Genomic DNA, 18,809 nt, shown 5'->3' with positions numbered 1-18,809 from the left:
CCAAAAAAGTCTGTCCCCCTTTCGTCATAGAAGGGACATAGAAGGGACACACGTCATGCGAAGCCCGGTCATTCAGATTTCAACCACTAGGGGTCTGGCAGTACCAGGTCTCCTGGTTCCCTTGTTCTCATTACATGTGAGAGTTGATTACTTTATTAACGTTCGCTTGCGCTAATCTACAAGTTGTCAAGTGGGTGCGTACCAACCTTGCACCGACGCCTTGTTAGCTTGTAGATCTGTCCATTTTGAAGCGTGATGACGTTTATGGTCTCACGTTAGAGCTCCCGTTTGCCTTTTATGGTGTTAAATGGGGAGTGGATGATCTACATGGGAGCGCACTCGTGTCTGTCAGGCAAAAATGAGTTTCACCCCGCGATACTCACAAATAGGGCTGTACATTTTACTAACACAAATCTTGCATGGGGGTCCTTGGCACAAAATCGTTTTAGATGGGGGTCTGGGGGACATGAACAAGTTTGAGAACCACTGCTCTACAATAACAGTTTTCACCCCAGATCTCAAAAGTTGTCAAATCAGGTGTTCTTAGACTTTTCCATTTGCTTCCTATATGGGTGTCCCTTCAGATGTATGCATTTTATTTTTTTAATATTGAATGTGAAAAGGCCTTTTGTGATGATGAATGCTGCAGATTCAATCCGTGTTTTCTGGAGAAGCTTCATATGGTCAACAAGTTGGAGAAATAACACATTTACATTGTTTGTACTAATATGTTCATCAGTAGGCCTAATGCATAATGTAATAAGAATTCACTGTTTATTAATAGTCTGCATCTACACCCAGAATCACAGCGTGTAAGGTAAACCCTCCTGGAAACTACTGGAAACATGGTTGATTTGAACATGCAAATAGTCGGTAATCGGATATCGGCCCTAGTTCTTAGCCATCATTCAGATCATTAACATTGTTAGTTTGTCTAAGGTAGAGGAGTTGATTAAAAACACAACCTACTCTCTGCTCACTCATACTAAGTACTTGTTTATAGTATTGTTTCTTTTTCAGGTTATGGGATCGGGCTGCCCCAGAACTCTGCTCTAACTTCCAACATCTCAGAGTTCATCAGCAGATATAAATCACATGGTTTCATGGACATGCTTCATGACAAATGGTACAAAGTAGTTCCCTGTGGAAAGAGAATGTTCGCTGTCACAGAGGTGAGTCACCACACATTACTTAGTGGTTATTGGGTGGGTGAAATGGGTCGGTGGGCGCTCTCTCCCTTCACAGTACATTAGACACACAGGCAGTAGATTATACATCAGACACCATATCCATTCAGACAGTAGAGTAGACTACACATTAGACACATCCATTCAGAATGTAGAGCATACATTCAGACAGTAGACTACACATTAGACACATCCATTCAGACAGTAGGCCATCCATTCAGACAGTAAGTAGGCCATATATTCAGACAGTAACTAGGCCATACATTCAGACAGTAGGCCATGCATTCAGACAGTAAGTAGGCCATACATTCAGACAGTAGGCCATGCATTCAGACAGTAAGTAAGTACATTCAAAATAGTAATGATGTTACCAATCTGCGCATTTGGAGCCATAAGAGCCACAAGCTAACGTGGTACAAAGCTTCAAACAAGCAGAGTGCATCTCATTAATCACATGAACCTTGCATCCCTATTCTGAGCATGTCATAAGAGAACATTTGGAACACTATTCTTTTTATTTTTGATATTATGATAAATATCATCGTGGGCATGTTATCGTGACATGATCCCCCTGGGTTCCTCAGCTGCATGCTGTTGCGTTAATGACTCTGGTATTTAGAGGACTGCCTGCGTTTGCGCTGTGCCGGATTATCGTTATGTCATTGCCTTCCAGACTTACCTGTGTTCTTTCGAGTTTATGTTTCAGTCCTTGTCTCCTGTGTTTTTGCCCTGTGAGGTGTACCGCGGTTCTATTGTTTACAGACAAACAGAGATTTTGTGCATTTATATTATTTTTATTATTAACAACAGTTTGTTTTTCCTCCACCTCTTCTCTCTCTCTCTCTCTCTCTCGCTCTTCTCCTCCCCGTTCTCCTGCTCTCCAGAAGTTGCAGATGGGGATTCTTCATTTCTCCGGGTTGTTTGTGTTGCTGTGCGCTGGAGTCACAGGAGCATCGCTAACGCTGCTAGGAGAACACGTCTTCTATCGTCTCGTTCTCCCTCACATCCAGAGGAGACCGAAGCTGAAATACTGGCTTCACATCAGCCAGGTAAGACGAGGCGTGCGTGCGTGCGTGCCAGGAGAGGATTGTGTGTCCTGTACTGTACGGGTGTCAAATGTGTGGGGGTGCGGACCCCAGCTTAGAAGACACGGCTGTATTTAAGGACTGTCGTGTTCTGGAGCCTCTGACTAGAACAAGACATTAAAATCACTGTCAAATCAGGGAGCTCTATAAGAGAAAAAGACATTCCATTTGAAAGAAACGCTAACTGTGTTCTGTGTTTGACAGAAAATCCATCGGGTTCTCAACATGACATATGACGACGTGAAAAGGAAGAGAGCAGACCAAGAGAAAAGGTACAAACTCGGATGGATATTGTCGCTGTCGGGTGGAAACCTTGTCCAAAACCGTTACTCTTCAATTCCATTTTAAGTAATGGGGAAAAAAAGCTGTTATTATTTAGTCACAAGTGCTTGTTAATACTTTTCATACATACAACCCACAGACATAATTAACCACTTTCACTTTCAATATGTTTTGAAAATAGCGAAAACATGTATTTCATTTTCAACCATATCTTTGTATAATTGGTCCTCACTAAGGGTACGTTCGGAAATTGCGCACCGGAGCGCACTTGCCTATTAGTTTGTATTGGCCACTCTGTGTCTCATTGGTGGGCTATGGACAGTTCATGGGTAAAGTGGTCCTTTAAGACGGCTGTGATGTCTGATTACGTTTCCTTTTAACCCTCCTCCCGCAGCTGTAAAGTTCAGAAATTCGAGGCTCCTCCCCCTCCCCCGGCCCCTCCCCCAGCAGGCTCATCAGGCAGGTGGAACAACGCTGCGTCCACGAGGCTCCGTGTCAAAATGCAGACGCTGAACACACGAGAGCTCCCAGCTCCGACCAAGGTCGTTATGGTTTTTCATTTGTTTTCATTTTTTATTTCATTTTCACTCTTTGTCTTCTATTTCGGCTCACTAAATAATATCAATTTCACCGCTCTGTATAAACACATAACACGTCCCCTCCGCCATACAGGTTCGAGAGAGAGAGAGAGAGAGAGAGAGAGAGAGAGAGAGAGAGAGAGATCAACATTATAAATGTACATGCAGGATTTTAACTTTTTTTTAAAATGCCTTTTGCCTTAATTCAATTTCTGTGATACATATGGGTAGAGTTCCAAAAACCATTGCCCTGTAGGCCTACTTGACTGTATTTCTCATTACATTTTGTTCTTTTCTTCAAACAAATATTCCTAGAGAATAACGCCAGATTTGCAGTCTACCAAAAGCCATGGCATACTTTGATGAAAGAGTAGTGTATTGGATCTAGTACTGCTCTTAAAGGCAAGACGTGCTGCCTTATTCTGGGCTATTTGTTATTCACGCAGGTCCTTTTTTTTTGCTGCACTGGCCCACACAGCTGGACAGTAGTCAAGATAGCACTATAGACCAATTATTTGTTTACCAACATTGAGACTGGACGCACAGGTGATTGTTTAATGCAATCAATTCCCAACATATTGTTTCGGGGTGCGCTCAGGGCCGTGTTTATGCACAGGCAATGTAGGCACATGCCTATGTCTTGTCGGGGGGGGGCCGAAAAATGCCCCCCAAAAAAAAAAAAAAAAAAATTAAAGTTTTTTTTCTTTCTTTTTTTTTTAATTAAATAACATAAGCCTAACCTAACCCTAACCCTAACCCTAAAACCGAAATAAAGTAACAAAGAAACGCCCAAAAACAGTGCTCAAAGTGCATGAGTGATAGGGGAAACAAAGAGTACTCTCTGCGATCTGTTGGACGAGTAGCTTTTTTATCCACCTTAGATCTTACCGCAGAGAATGAGAAATCATAACAGGAGAGAACCCACACGTATCTTATTGTATACCTCCATCAGACAGTCATCAATTATCTGTGTCAGTTCTGTACATGCTGAAAGCTCGTCTTTGTAGGCATGTTGAAAGTCGGTATTTCATTTGTTTTCAGAGAAGTAGGATTGGATTTGGTTGAAGACAATTTTCAATGAGTTCAGCTAACTGGCAGAATGCTTATGGGGGTTAGTGGAGCGGCTAAATGCTTTTTATTGGCAGAATCTTTCAGTTGATGATACAAGCGTGAAAATTGGCATGAGCAGTCTCCATGGGTCACTTGACAAGAAAATTGTCCGAGGCAGTTGTAATTTCAAGATGGCGGCCATTTTTCAAGATGGCCGACACCTTAGTGGGCAGTTAAGTGATTATGATGGTTTATTTGGTGATACAAGCATGAAAATTGGCATGAATAGTCTCTGTGGGTCACTTGACAATAGGCCACCCACAGCTACTTGACATTTCAACATGGCGGCCATTTTTCAAGATGGCCAACACTTTAGTGGAGCAATTAAGTTATATAATGGTTCATTTGGTGATACAAGCATGGAAATTGGCATGAGCAGTCTCGGTGGGTCACTTGACAATATGCCACCCACAGCTACTTGAAATTTCAAGATGGCGGCCATTTTTCAAGATGGCGGACACTTTAGTGGAGCATTTAAGTTATATAATGGTTCATTTGGTGATACAAGCATGAAAATTGGCATGAGCAGTCTCTGTGGGTCACTTGACAATAAGCCACCCACAGCTACTTGAAATTTCAAGATGGCGGCCATTTTTCAAGATGGCCACCACCTTAGTGGAGCGGTTAAGCTTAAGAAATCATTTAGTTGGTGATACAAGCATGACAATTGCCATGAGCCGTCTCAAAATGTCATTTGACAAGAAACCCCACAACCACCACTTGAAATTTCAAGATGACTGCCGCCCGCCATGTGGATCTTTAAATGATACCTTTTTCTCATAGAAATGTATTGGGTTGGGGGCACGGTGGTGCAGTCGGTAGCGCTGTCGCCTCACAGCTAGAAGGTCCTGGGTTCGATTCCCACAGGGGACGCTGTGGGCACTGGGGGCGTGTTCTCTCCTCCGCGTCATCAGTGCCCATACCCTAGGCGGGGTTGGCGAAAGGGCCTTTCTGTGTGGAGTTTGCATGTTCTCCCCGTGTCTCCTAGGGTAGGTACCCTCACAAAAACATGCAATAATCCTGGTCACTATACTGCCTCCCCCTGGCCAGCCGGGGCGCCTGATGGAGGGGAAGGGAACTGGTTGGAATAACGTGTTCCTTCCACGCGCTACGTCCTACCAGGGAAACTCCCCCCTGTCAGGTGACAAGAAGGTCAGTTGGCTCTCATGCATTGAAGGAGGCATGAGCTCGGCCCTGGCCTCCCTAGGTTGGCAGAGGGAAGGTAGTGCCCAGGATTACATAGACAATTGGCACTGGGTGTTAAAAATAGGGTTACAAAATCGTGGGATAAAAATGTAAGTTTAAAAAAAAAAAGAAATGTATTGGGTTCCTCAAAAAGCTCTGTCAAGAGAGGTTGTTTGACTGTGTTTTGTCTGACTCCTCGCCCACAACCTGTCCAGTTTGGTAAAACCTGTAGGAGTTGCCTCCCACTGGCATAGCTCTCAGGGTTCACTGAGGTACACAAGCTCCCTTACCACGACAAGGTAACAGTCACAAGGGAGGATTTATGTTTTATTTTTTAACTAACAGCCATTACATGTGTCAAATAAATACTAAGAAATGGGGAAACAAAAAATATGACTAATAAATGAGCACAGTTGTGGTGCTGATTAGCACAGTTGTGGTGCTGAATGGACAGTGCTCCAACATTATAATTGAGCAATGGCTAATACTGAATGGCAGTAGCCACAGAACCATGACAAACCTATACTAAGGAACTAAACTGAAAATGTGCTTCACTGTTACGTATGGCAGTGGAAGCAATGGGCCTCATTCAGCAACGGTACTTAAGAGGAAATTTCTTCTTAAACCCACTTAAGAAGTTTTTAAGAAGATTTTGGTATTCTCCAATGTTTTTTTAGCTGTGATCTGTTCTTAGGTAAGAACAGAATCTACGCACACTTTCTTAAGAGGATTTTTTTTCTTAGACCCATTTAAGAGGTTTTTAAGAAGATTTCGGTATACTCCAATGTTTTCTTAGCTGTGATCTGTTCTCAGGTAAGAACAGAATCTACACACACTGATGAGCACTCTTAGGCTGGCCTTTGAGTTCTTAAGTGTGACATATTTGTGCAAAAATAATGAATTCTCTAAGTTTCTTCAATTCTGCAGTTGTATAATATAGGATTTAAATTACAATAATATCTTTATCATATCTTTAGAGCAGAGGTTCTCAAAGTGTGGTCTGGGGACCCCCAGGGGTCCTTCAGGGAGTTTCAGGGGGTCCACAGCAAACGAAGAACAGTTTAATCACTTTAACCCTATTTTATACTTTTGATCTACAAGCTCACAACACGTCCCATTACTGGCCATTTTGAGCTTGTAGATCGGCTATTTTCGAGACATTTTGATGAATCTTGAAACATTTTCCCTGGCAGAAAATATTTTCAGGTGGGGGTCTGCAGCCAAATGCATGTCAATTTGGGGGTCCTTGACATGAAAATGTTTGAGACGGGTCTGAAATTACAATCTAACCCAAACAGACCCGGTTGAGTTGAAGCCCAAGCCCCATACCTACCCCATAACCTCTCACCCAACCCACCCTCATCACCCCCCATAACCCCCACCCCCATATCCCGACATTCGCCATACCCCCATTTTCCAGTCCCCTTCCTACCTGAAAGCCCCCCTATACCCACCCGTCACACCCATCCCCATACCCCACACAGCCCCGTACACCCCTCCTTGCACCACCATATCACCCACCACACCCCTATTTCCACCCCATTACATACCAAGCAGCTGCTACCTTAAAGACCCTCCATATCCACCCACCAGCTTTCAGTAATAAAATGTTTTATATCCACTACTAACGCTACTCCTGAACATAAAATATGGATAACATTTTTAACAGCTAATTTCAGCAAATGTACATTGATGTCTAGTGGTGATATGTTGATTAATGTGAGAGAAATAATAAAATCCATTCATTAATTTGCTGTTCACTTCAGAAGTACCTCCACAGAACTATTAATTTATTTATTTTTATGTTTGGAGTCTGGTGTTCCACCATCTGTAGACTTATAGTTTAGGTATTCTTTACTTCATTCTCTCAATTGTATTTATGTGTGTGATTTCCTGTGATTTCTGTGTGCAGCAATCACACACAGGTGTGACTGCAGTCATGCCTTATATGGGGATTGATGGGGCGGCTCCCTATGGTAATTAGGATGAACTGGCACACCCCTTCAAGTTACGAGGATTGGGATTCATCAGCATCAAGAACACAGTTACGAACAATTCTGCCTTTTAAGAACGTTTCATGAATCTGACTCAACTTCTCTTAGGAATTCACTTAGGAAGAAATGTAAGAGGAAACATTAGGAACTTATTGCTGCATGAGGCCCAATGTTACAAAGTAACAACTGAAAATTACACACTAATACAGTGATGTTGCTAGGTTTTCAATGTAATGGGTCCTGGGATGCAAGGGTGGTCTTTTAGATGGGTCCCAGGGACATTTTATGGGTCCCCAATTACACGTCCCCCCCCCTATCGTTTTCTTTGATCTCCAATCTCCATATCTTCTATGCGTGTGTGACTGTGTACATTATATCCTGATGCAGTGGATCTCAACCTTTTCAGGCAGCGACCCCCCAAAATAATCATATTTTAACTGGGGACCCCCCACCCTGAGGAATTAGGAGTTGAGGCACTTAATTTAGTTTGATTCAGTTCCACAGATACATATTGTGAAAATAGCAGATCTAGATCAGTGCGACCCGTTCCTGCTTTTCAAGACCGATACCGATATATATACATATATTAAAAAATCATAAATATATTTTTTCAAATGTATATGATTCTGTAGTATTAGCACACCTTATGGTAAGAAATACTAGTAGTGGGCAACAGGTGGATTTAACATACCTTTGACCAATAGAATACATTTAATCATAGAACCTTTTAATCATTATTATTATTTTATTTTGTATTATTTATGAATGTAGAATTTATTTTTACTATTTATTGTGTAGACTGAAAACACTGGCTTACAGTGGAAGTATTGGCAAATAAAGAAATAGGAATTCAAGAAATAATGATGACAAATACTGACAATGCCTATGAACATTGTCTTGCAGTTATTGCACATAGTCAACATGCAATAATACTATTAGGCTTGTCATTGAGAAAGGAAAATAAAGTTGTCTTTTTGAGGAGAAGTGGAACCTTATAAGTCACTTTAAGTTTAGCATGAGGGAGAGGGTCTACCCTCTTCAGGGAATGAATTGTTATGATATCTCTAAGCTACAGAAAACATCCAGTTGCCTATTAAACATACACAAGACACAGACGATAGACAACCGGTTACTTACAGCTGCCATTAATTAGTGCTTTTGTTTGCCTTTGTGGTCAAATCAGGGTCAAATGCATAGGATCAACGAGCCATCGTTAACCTGCTAATGTTACACAGCTGATTGGCAACATGCATTAATCCACCACATACATCACTCTGATCTCCAAGCAAGTGGGAGAACACTCTAAAATCGGGGATTTTACTTTGGCTGGTCAATTTAAGATGACAACAGCAACAAAGATTAGTAGTAGACCTGTATGTATGATGATCAGTTATTATTCCAGACAGTGGTCTATCCAAGACGTTTTAACACGTTTAAGAGCAGGTCCTCATGCCGTCTCTCTCTCTCTCTCTGTGTGTGTAGCGTAGACTAACAGCGAGGGGCTGTGCTGCTGCTTCTGCCACACAACGCCGTTTAACCGAGTTATACTTCTCCAGTACAACGGTGTCTAACCGGAGAGTTATACTTCTCCACCAACGGTGCCTAACCGAGAGAGTCCATGTAGATCACAGCTGACAAATATTATATATTATCGGAGCTAATCGGAGCTGCGTCCCATGGACGCACTAGAGTTGTCATGAATGCGTCCTTTCGCAATATGGTGCGTCAGCGACGCAGGACGCAGGCCTACGAGCATCTCTGCTAATAGGCCTACACTTGAAAACACAGAGGACAACGGGGAACAACTCTGGCAAAATAAACATGCAAATAGGTTCTAGCAGGGGCAACTACATAGGCATGTGCAACCATATCTGAAGCACTTACACCTTCCAGTACATGCCCCACCCACATTTGGTCAACTCCCAACAACTCTCCGCAATAGGTGGAAGTGGAGTCCAGAAGACTTTCCACTTCTCGTCCTGTTCCACCCATCCCCAGTCAGATGGGCTCGGCATTTGTGGATGTCGCTTCAATGCCTGTCCCCACACGTATCCAGCCTCATAAGAAGCACGTTTGGCATGCTCTTTGAGTGCTGCTTGAGTTGGTGGGATCAAGTCATAATGTCTTTGCTTTCTGGCAAAGAGATCAAGATGTAGATGCTCTCTTTTGGGCCCTTTCCAGCTCTGTGTTGTTGAACCTAAGTTTACAGCTTAAATTATATTTTGCTCTGTTTCTTGTCAATGTGATTTCTATGCCATCACCTTCATCTAGTCGGGTTAGACTAAGTAAGATAGGCAGAGCATTGATCTCATGAAATAATGGAACATTTCTTGCAATGGTATCATAACCAGTACGATCTTGCTCTCTGTTGAATAAACTCGGCTGAATGAGTTTTTCCTTGGTGACCTGCTGACAAATGAAACATCTGTCCCAGTTAGTTTTCTCAGCTGTTATGATGGCTTCTGCCATGTCTGCAGCATAGGCAGAGGCCGAGGGTTTATCCTTTTACCACCTTTTACCAAGCACTTTGATGTATGGGATACAACTAAGTTCGTGCCTTAACCCTACACTTCGGTCCGATCGTTCATCCAATGCCATTTAAATCCCGTGCGATCTGTACACCATCCGGTTAACTAAAACCCCATTAACCTTGGCTCGGCTCTCCCGCGCTGGCACAACCTGTCAATTCAGGTGCGGCTATCTAATTGTTTTGGGGTAAATTAGACAGCATTTGGGGTACTAACTTTCAATTAGCTGACATTGAACCCCACTCTGAGTTTAACAGCAGTGATATATCACCAGTGTGCCCTGGTAGTGCGGATATTCACTCTTATCTAATCTATCTATGATCAACAAATCAACACAACTGTATTGTGATGTGTTAAAAGCTGTTCTTTAGCATAATAACAATAATCGTATAATTGCCCTTAATGAAAAAAAAACATACATTTCTATGAGAAAATGTATCTTTTGAGGATCCAGGGGGCGGCCATCTTGAAAATAGAAATTTCAAGTGGATGTGAGTGTTTTCTCGTCAAGCAACCCTTAGAGACTGCTCATGCCAATTTTAATGCCTGTATCACCAATTAAACCATTATATAACTTAATTGCTCCACTAAAGTGTTGGCCATCTTGACAAATGGCCGCCATCTTGGAATTTCAAGTAGCTGTGGGTGGCCTATTGTCAAGTGACCCACAGAGACTGCTCATGCCAATTTTCATGCTTGTATCACCAAATAAACCATTATATAACTTAATTGCTCCACTAAAGTGTTGGCCATCTTGACAAATGGCCGCCATCTTGGAATTTCAAGTAGCTGTGGGTGGCCTATTGTCAAGTGACCCACAGAGACTGCTCATGCCAATTTTCATGCTTGTATCACCAAATAAACCATTATATAACTTAATTGCTCCACTAAAGTGTTGGCCATCTTGAAAAATGGCCGCCATCTTGGAATTTCAAGTAGCTGTGGGTGGCCTATTGTCAAGTGACCCACAGAGACTGCTCATGCCAATTTTCATGCTTGTATCACCAAATAAACCATCATATCACTTAACTGCCCACTAAGGTGTCGGCCATCTTGAAAAATGGCCGCCATCTTGAAATTACAACTGCCTCGGACAATTTTCTTGTCAAGTGACCCATGGAGACTGCTCACGCCAATTTTCACGCTTGTATCATAAATTGAAAGATCGTAGCACTTAGCTGCTCCGCTAGGTGGCTGGGGTGGCTGTTAACCCCTGTGATGTTTGTTTGTGTATTGTTTTGGTATTGAGTCAGTAATAAGACAGTAGGGAGCATGCGGCAGTATGGAGTCATTAATAGGGGAGCATATAAGGCAGTAGGGAGTCCGTAATAATGGAGCGCAAGGCTGTCGGGAGTCAGTAATAAGGGAGCATAAGGCAGTAGGCTATAGAGCAGTGTTTTTTTAGCTCAATACCCAATAGAGAAATCAGATGTTTGAATCCAAACTAGTGACAACAGCAGCTCTATAAGCTCACAATGCGTTGCGTTGCGAGCTTGCAGGTCTGATGTTTTCACAACTTCTTATTTGTTTTCTAATGTGGGGAATTTCTTTGATTATTTTTATTTTATTCATGAAATTCTTTTTGAAAAATGTTTGAATTTGTTTTCAACTCATGAAAATGTGTGCATTTTTGTGGAAATCTTTAGAAAATCTTTTAAAATAACATAAATTCATGTAAAAATGTAGGAAACAAAAAAACTAAGGGATATTCACTTGCGACCCACAAAACTGGATCCGTGACCCACAAATGGGTCCCGACCCACTGTTTGGGAACCACTGCTATAGAGAGTCAGAAACAAGGAAGCACAATAAACTCATCAATGGGCACAGCTTACTGGCTGTGATTATATCATTATTTTCAATTATTAATTAGTTTTAGTATAAGTATAACTAAATCCTCCAACCTGTAGGGACCTCCTTCACTTGGGGTGTGTGAGAATGGAGGATCCAGCATGGAGGAGCCCACCTCCTGCTCCTCAGTGTCTCCTCCCAGGTTAGTATCCTTTTGCATTTTCCAATAGTTTTTATTTTTATTTCAAGTAGACTTTTTGTTTTCAATTTCAGTTAGTTTTAAGTCGTTTTTTAAAGCGGGTTCACTATTTTACAGCATGGTTTTTATCCGTTTTTTTTGTGTTTTTGGTAATATGGGGTAGCCAGGGTCGAAATTCAAAAAGACATCGGCCTATTGACAAAGACAAAATTCAGGACATTTTATCTAAATAAGAGGTAGTTTTTGTTTTGTAGACACACAACACTAGCCTGGAATCCAGACTGAATCGCTCCGTTCGGCTGACTTATGTTTTTTTCTCACTTCTCAGTCTGGCCATGGCCCTATTTGACTCATATTTCACCAATTACGTAAGTCAGGAAGTGACTCGAATTTTTCATTTAATTTCAGTGCAGGTTTCTGCCTGCTTTGCTTCACTCTGCTGTTGTTGCAGCAGACAGAGTGGGGCCGGGGAGTTACATTTTCGGGGACAGAAACATGCAGTCTTGAGCCCTTCCAGCAGCAACAAACATGTCTTTTGTTTTAAAACATGTGGCATCTTCAACTTTTATTTTAAAGCTTTTTTCTCCCTATGCTTTTCAGCACCCCCCTTACGTTTTTTCGGTGTCTTTTCTCTCTGCATTTGTGACGTCTGACTGAGAAATTTGTTTGAATGAACTCGTAGCGTGAAACACACAGGTAGGGGAGGAGTGGGGGGCGCTCTTCCGGTGTCGAGCAAGCAGTGGCGGACGCAGGATCTCTTTATAAGTAAGGCCTGGCAAATACGTGGTAGGCGCTCGGAAAGGTTTCTTTTAGGAGCGCTTGCACACCTCCCTTGTACCCCGACATGACAGATGCTCCATCACAGTAGCAGCAAAGCCCAACACAGAGTTTTTGATCTAACTCGAGGTGTTCAATAATTTCCAAAATCTTTTTTTGTGATGCCCCGTGCAGTCAAATCCGCGGTGTCAATAAATCCTACTGCCCGCTCTTTGATGAGTCCTCCATCCATGAATCGAAAACAAACTGCAACTAGTTCCCGTTTGGAAAGATCATTACACTCATCCGCGAGTATTGCAAAATATTGTCCACTGAGTAGGCTCTATGCACAGCAGCCATATTATCACTTCCTTCACAGGTGTTACCAATGATACTAATGAAGGCTCTGTTCCATTTAGTGTAGCACAGTGGTTTCCATGACCCCCATAACTCTGAGAGTGTACAAATGGGAGTTACACACCTGTAAGGGGCCATTTGGAAGCCCATGAGGGTCCCTGGACCCCAACTGTAGACCCACTGTTTCCAGTGGGCCAACATGCACAATATCAGCACCCTGACTCTGTTTGACCAGAATGGAACAGAGCCTTAGTATCATTGGTAACACCTGTGAATGTCTTCATAATATGGCTGCTGTGAATAGAGCCTGTTCAGCCTTTATTTTACCAAGCAGGACTGATGCTGCAGCCTCAAGCAGCTCGTCCGGAATGTGGTTTAGGCGGTGGCAACCGTTTAGGCGTTCTCGCGTCGATGAGTTTGCTCTGGACAACCTTTTTTTTTTTACGCCGGTGCCATTGCTGTCTCTCTGCTGTCTCAAGAATCAAAAATGAATGAAGAGAAAGATGCCAGGACATTGTGTGTGGTGTTTATATTGTGTGCTTATGTCATGACGTAGAAAAACGGTTCTGTGAATGAGGGACACAGGCAGACACATTTCACGCTCGAGTGTGAAAAGGGATTCTGAGAATACACATTTGCTCAAAAGACTCAACATCCTCCAGACACGCAGGACGTAGAGAAAGAATGGATGTGTATTAAGCTGTTTGTCGGCCTTAAGTATAGGGGGCGATATTCATAGTGAATATACACAAAAAGCTGTCCGGCGGAGGGAAGGCACAGTGTATTCGAGGTAAGGCACGGTGCCTACAGTGCGTCCGCCACTGCGAGCAATATAATAGTAACGTGATTGGGCTCTATTCAAAGCAGCCATATTATGAAGAAATTCACAGGTGTTACCAATGATACTAATGAAGGCTCTGTTCCATTCTGGTCAAACAGAGTCAGGGTACTGATGTTGTGCATGTTGGCTCAATGGAAACACTCTGCTACACCAGTTGGTCTAAAGTTGGGGTCCAGGGACCCTCATGGGCTACCAAATGGCCTCTTACGGGTGTGTAACTCTGAGAGTGTACAAATGGAACTTACGGGTCCATTTGGTTCCATTTGTACACTCTCAGAGTTATGGGGTCGTGGAAACCACTGTGCTACACTAAATGGAACAGAGCCTTCATTAGTATCATTGGTAACACCTGTGAAGGAAGTGATAATATGGCTGCTGTGAATAGAGCCTATTGGGCCATCACGCAGCCCTCCCCAGCCCTCCCCTACTCCTCCCTTTTTTTTCTTTTCTTTTTGTGTTTGTTTCTCTCTCTTTCAATTCTAGTTTGGTTTATTTTTGTTAGTTTTAGCTAACTATAATAACCTTGGTCTCCATCCCAGGCCAGGAGAGCTGGAGGAGCTGCAGGAGAACATTGAACACATCAGGGATCAGTTGCGGAGTGCTCTGGAGAGGAGGGCTGAGATCCACACCTTCCTGGACACTGCTGGACATTAGTCCATTACGACCTGTGACCCATTCTACAAATGCCTTCTAAATCAATAGTTCTCAAACGTTTTTTGTGCCAAGGACCCCCAAAATTATATGTATTTGGCCGCAGACGCCCCAATCTGGAAATGTTTAGTGCCAGGGCCCCCCAGAAGAGAAGATTTGTGTTAAAATATTTTTTGTATATATGTTCAAACTTTTTCAAACGAAAATAGCAGATGTGCAAGCTTGCAGTGCGGCACAAAGTGACTTTTACTCCAGCACATTTCAAAAACAAATATTGTATATACAAATATTGTATTTTGACTCTACTACAATTCTAGGAATGGAAAACATACATTATGAATTTACCACTTTAGCCCTATTTAAAGTATAGTGAAAATAGCAGATCTACAAGCTCACAACAGGTGACAATGTGATGCGTTGTGAGCTTGTAGATCTGCATTTTTCACATTTCTGGAAAGTTCTTTGACATTTTGGGGGGGAAATGCCAACACTTTAATACAGCAATGTATTGATATTAAAAAGAAAATATACTTTGTGATTTGTACTAAATACTTTTATTTATTTTTAAGTATGCACTTTTGAATACTTACGGTAAGTAGTATTTTCAAAGCAAATAGGCTACACCATATTTTAACTCAAGTACAACTTTTCCAGAGCAACTTTAACCTAGTTGAGTAATATTTCACCATGATCTATACTTTTAACTCAAATATTAGGGTTGAGCACTACTTGGCAAGAAGGCAGGACTTATTTCCCTGTCGTTTTGCCTTCCCTGACATCGGCATCAATTTCTTTTACCTTTTCATTTTTTCAAAAATACCTTATCTACAAGTTTGCTTAAGTGGTTCAATAAAATAAAATTCAGTTCATGTATGTTTTATATTCACTTGTTGCTTGTTCATTGTACAATTAAAGTTAAACATTCTGTTCATGTATTGAAGTTTTAATATACTTAATTTAAAAAATCAAGAATTATTCATTTGTTTGCTTATACGTACAATTTTCTGAAATAGAACCTTTTATCAAATCTTAGTTTTCCTCAAGACATTATTGGTTAAAATGTAATAATAATCCAACAGGGGCGAGCTAAAGAAATGGCATCGGCATAATGCGCCGGCATCTGGCCTATTCATTATGTGTAAGATTTTCTTTCGTAGTAGTTGTAGTAGCAACAATACTAGTAGATGGAAACCAGACAATACATTGTTGGTTGACTGTACCCCCACATAGACCTTCAAATCACTGCTACTCACACACGAGAATTCTAAAAGCACAAAGTACATACCTGATTACTTCACCAAGTCCAGAGGAGAGACGTTCTTTTCATCTTTACTTCAATAGTGATCAACTTTGCCCTGAGTTATGACACCAGCTAATATGTCATTCTTTTCAGCAAACATTTTTTGTCATTCAACAGTAAAACATGAATGACCTGGACTGGACTGCATATCTGTGCTTAACATCAATGCACAGCTAGTAGGTGCCCTGTCAGAAAAGGATGTGGAGAAGGCATAGAAAAAACGCCAGATGCAGAAAGCAATGCTCGGGCACTGCAAAGAACATTGTGTCTTTACCATAGAAATGCATGACGGGTGCTGGCAGCTCAAAATAGGATTTCTGTGGTCACGGCTGGCTCTGTGCTGGTGCGTGAAAAGGTGGAAAATCACTGATCTAAATGAATGAATTAACGAATGGAGTGATACGGTCTGGAGCTGTAGATAGCAGAGACACAGACATCAGAATGAATGGATGGATGAATGAATTAATGGTGGATGGATGGATGGATGGAAGGATGAAGCAGTGAGACAGTCTGGGCTGGGCTGCAGATAACAGTCACTGATCTAAATCAGTGGTTCTCAAACTAATATTTTGTTCCAGGGACCCCCAGAAGAAAAGATTTGAGTTACTAATGTTTGCTTTAAAAATATATATATTCAAAGATTTGCACAAATGTTCCAGATTTTTCAAAAATAGCAGATCTACAAGCTCATAGCGCGGCACTCGGTGCCGAGCTATGAGCTTGTATATCTGATATTTTTGAATAGCCAAAGTATAAAAGGTCATAATTATTCTGATGCTATATTTACACATTTTGCTGGGTACCCCCTGGAACACCCTCAAGTACCCCTGGGGGTCCCCGAACCCCACTTTGAGAACCAATGCTCTAAATGAATGAGTGAATGAATGAAGCAATAGTGAGAAAGTCTAGAGCTGCAGATAACGGATACACTGATCTAAATTAATAATTTAAAGAAGCAATGAGACAGTCTGGCTGTAGATAACAGAGACACATACTGTATCTGTAGACTCTGCCCGAAGGGAAAGACATCAAAGACTTTATCCTGGAGTAACCCAGCATGTGTGTCAGACAGCTAGCATATAATGTACATTGAACAAGTTTGAGGCAACGGAGCACAGAAGACCCAACCGTGGTAGCTTTGAGGAGAAGGATGTCATACAGTAGAAGAAACTGCATGGAATCCTATCCTCCATGAAGGCACTGGTTCTCCGACATTCATGTCAGGAACCCCCATAAGAGAAGTCTTGTGTTATTATTATTATTATTATTAGGGGGCCAAGCACGTCAGTGCATAGGCACCATTTTGTTTCCGTTGGTTTTATTAATTATTATTCTTATGCTGTTACACAGTGTTTTTTTATACTCTGCAGTATGGTAGAGGGTCATGAAAGTCTACCGAGAAATGAAACTCACAACCATTGGCAAAAGGGTGGCGCTATAGCACAATTGACAAACACAAACTTGGAACAGGTATAACTCATGCCCCGTTTGACTTACAGCCATGACACGTCTCCTCATGAGGAACAAATTGGGTACTGTGACCTATGACCTCTGACAGAGGTTTGTACGTGAAAAGATTAAGCCTCCACGAGCCAATGAATATTGCAGTTTTATGAAAATGATTCATCTGCCCTAACTATGAATGCAGAGTCATGCACATTTCTACTTTGCAGTATGGTGGAGTCATGCCAAATAACGCTAAAACGCATCTTACTCCAATTGGCTGTAGGGTCTTGTTTGCCGTACAGCCAGGAAACTCACATACATGCTTCTACTCATGAGTAAGCTCCACGGCCTCCTCCATTTTAAGTAGTTTGGAATACACATAAAGCCGTACTTCTCCTGGGATCTTTTAGCAATCTGCTTAACATTCTACACACAATATATGGACCATTATCCAAGATCCCAGTTGAAGAGAAGTTTGTACGAGAAAAAATGAAACCTCCATGAGCCAATGAATATTGTAGAGGCCATGCGGCTTCATAAACAAGAATGAATTGGATATAAACATATCCAATTTGATTGTGTATGTGTTGTGCACACAGATTACGTGTTAAAGACTGTGTATCATTGTACAGTGTTAGCTCAACATTGGCTTGCAGTTATTGCACATAGCCAAAATGCAATAATAAAATAATAAAATAAAGTTGTCCTTTTGGAGAGAAGTGGAACTTATAAGTCACTTTAAGTTTAGCATGAGGGAGAGGGTCTATCCTCTACAGGGAATTACACTCTCTCTCTCGTTACGTTTCTGCAAACTTAAACACGGCTGTTGTAGCTGAATGAATAGTGAGGATGCCTGGGAAACAAGGTCACCTGTTCGAATCCAGGTCCTGGCTAAACCGACTGGCCAGGAATAGTGATTAAAAGCTATAGCCTAATTAGAATACTACAAGTGTGTCTGTTGTGTAAATGAAATAGAGAAATTGGCAAAATGTTGTCATGATAACTGCCATTTTAACAAAATGTTGTAATCTGTCATTATAAGCAAGATAATAAAGACATGCATTTTAATATCTACAATCCCTCAGAACTCTGCTCAGCTGTTTCCAATGCTCATTTATTAATTTCTTGTGTTTTGCATATTGCATACAGCATTGCTTGGCCCCCATATTGCTGCTTGCAGCTATTTTATTATTATTGTTTTGTCTGTTTTGTTATGTGTTATGTTTTTGGTATTGTCCTGTTGTGCTGTTTTATCTTGACACAATTAAAGGTAAAATAAAATCAAAAACTACTATATATCATAAGACCTGGAGATACTGGTAAGACAGTATACATTATGTGTGCTGTATGTGTATTTTAATGTTAAATGTTTCAATTCCACTATGTACATCCTATTGTGACACAATACATTTAGTCTGATAAAACACAAGAATCATAAAACACACACACACACACGCACACGCACGCACGCACGCACGCACGCACGCACACACACACACACACACACACACACACACAC

The 18,809-nt window shown here is 41.6% G+C and overlaps 1 protein-coding gene across 1 annotated transcript in view; it reads left to right on the top strand.

Moving 5' to 3' along the window:
- Window positions 1–3,757, top strand: part of grin3bb (glutamate receptor, ionotropic, N-methyl-D-aspartate 3Bb) — a gene marked incomplete at both ends in the record, with an annotated part of 43,215 nt that extends 39,458 nt beyond the window's left edge. The window contains 5 exons of the mRNA XM_084047259.1: window positions 1,021–1,172; window positions 2,072–2,236; window positions 2,477–2,544; window positions 2,949–3,096; window positions 3,731–3,757. Of these exons, the coding sequence (XP_083903385.1) occupies window positions 1,021–1,172; window positions 2,072–2,236; window positions 2,477–2,544; window positions 2,949–3,096; window positions 3,731–3,757 (560 nt within the window). The remainder of the gene's footprint in view (window positions 1–1,020; window positions 1,173–2,071; window positions 2,237–2,476; window positions 2,545–2,948; window positions 3,097–3,730) is intronic.
- Window positions 3,758–18,809: the final 15,052 nt, after the last annotated feature.

Source organism: Gymnoscopelus microlampas (assembly GCF_963454915.1).
Source record: "Gymnoscopelus microlampas genome assembly, chromosome: 21".
In the NCBI taxonomy this organism is placed as follows: Eukaryota; Metazoa; Chordata; class Actinopteri; order Myctophiformes; family Myctophidae; genus Gymnoscopelus; species Gymnoscopelus microlampas.
This window is presented reverse-complemented; position numbering and strand designations above follow the sequence as displayed.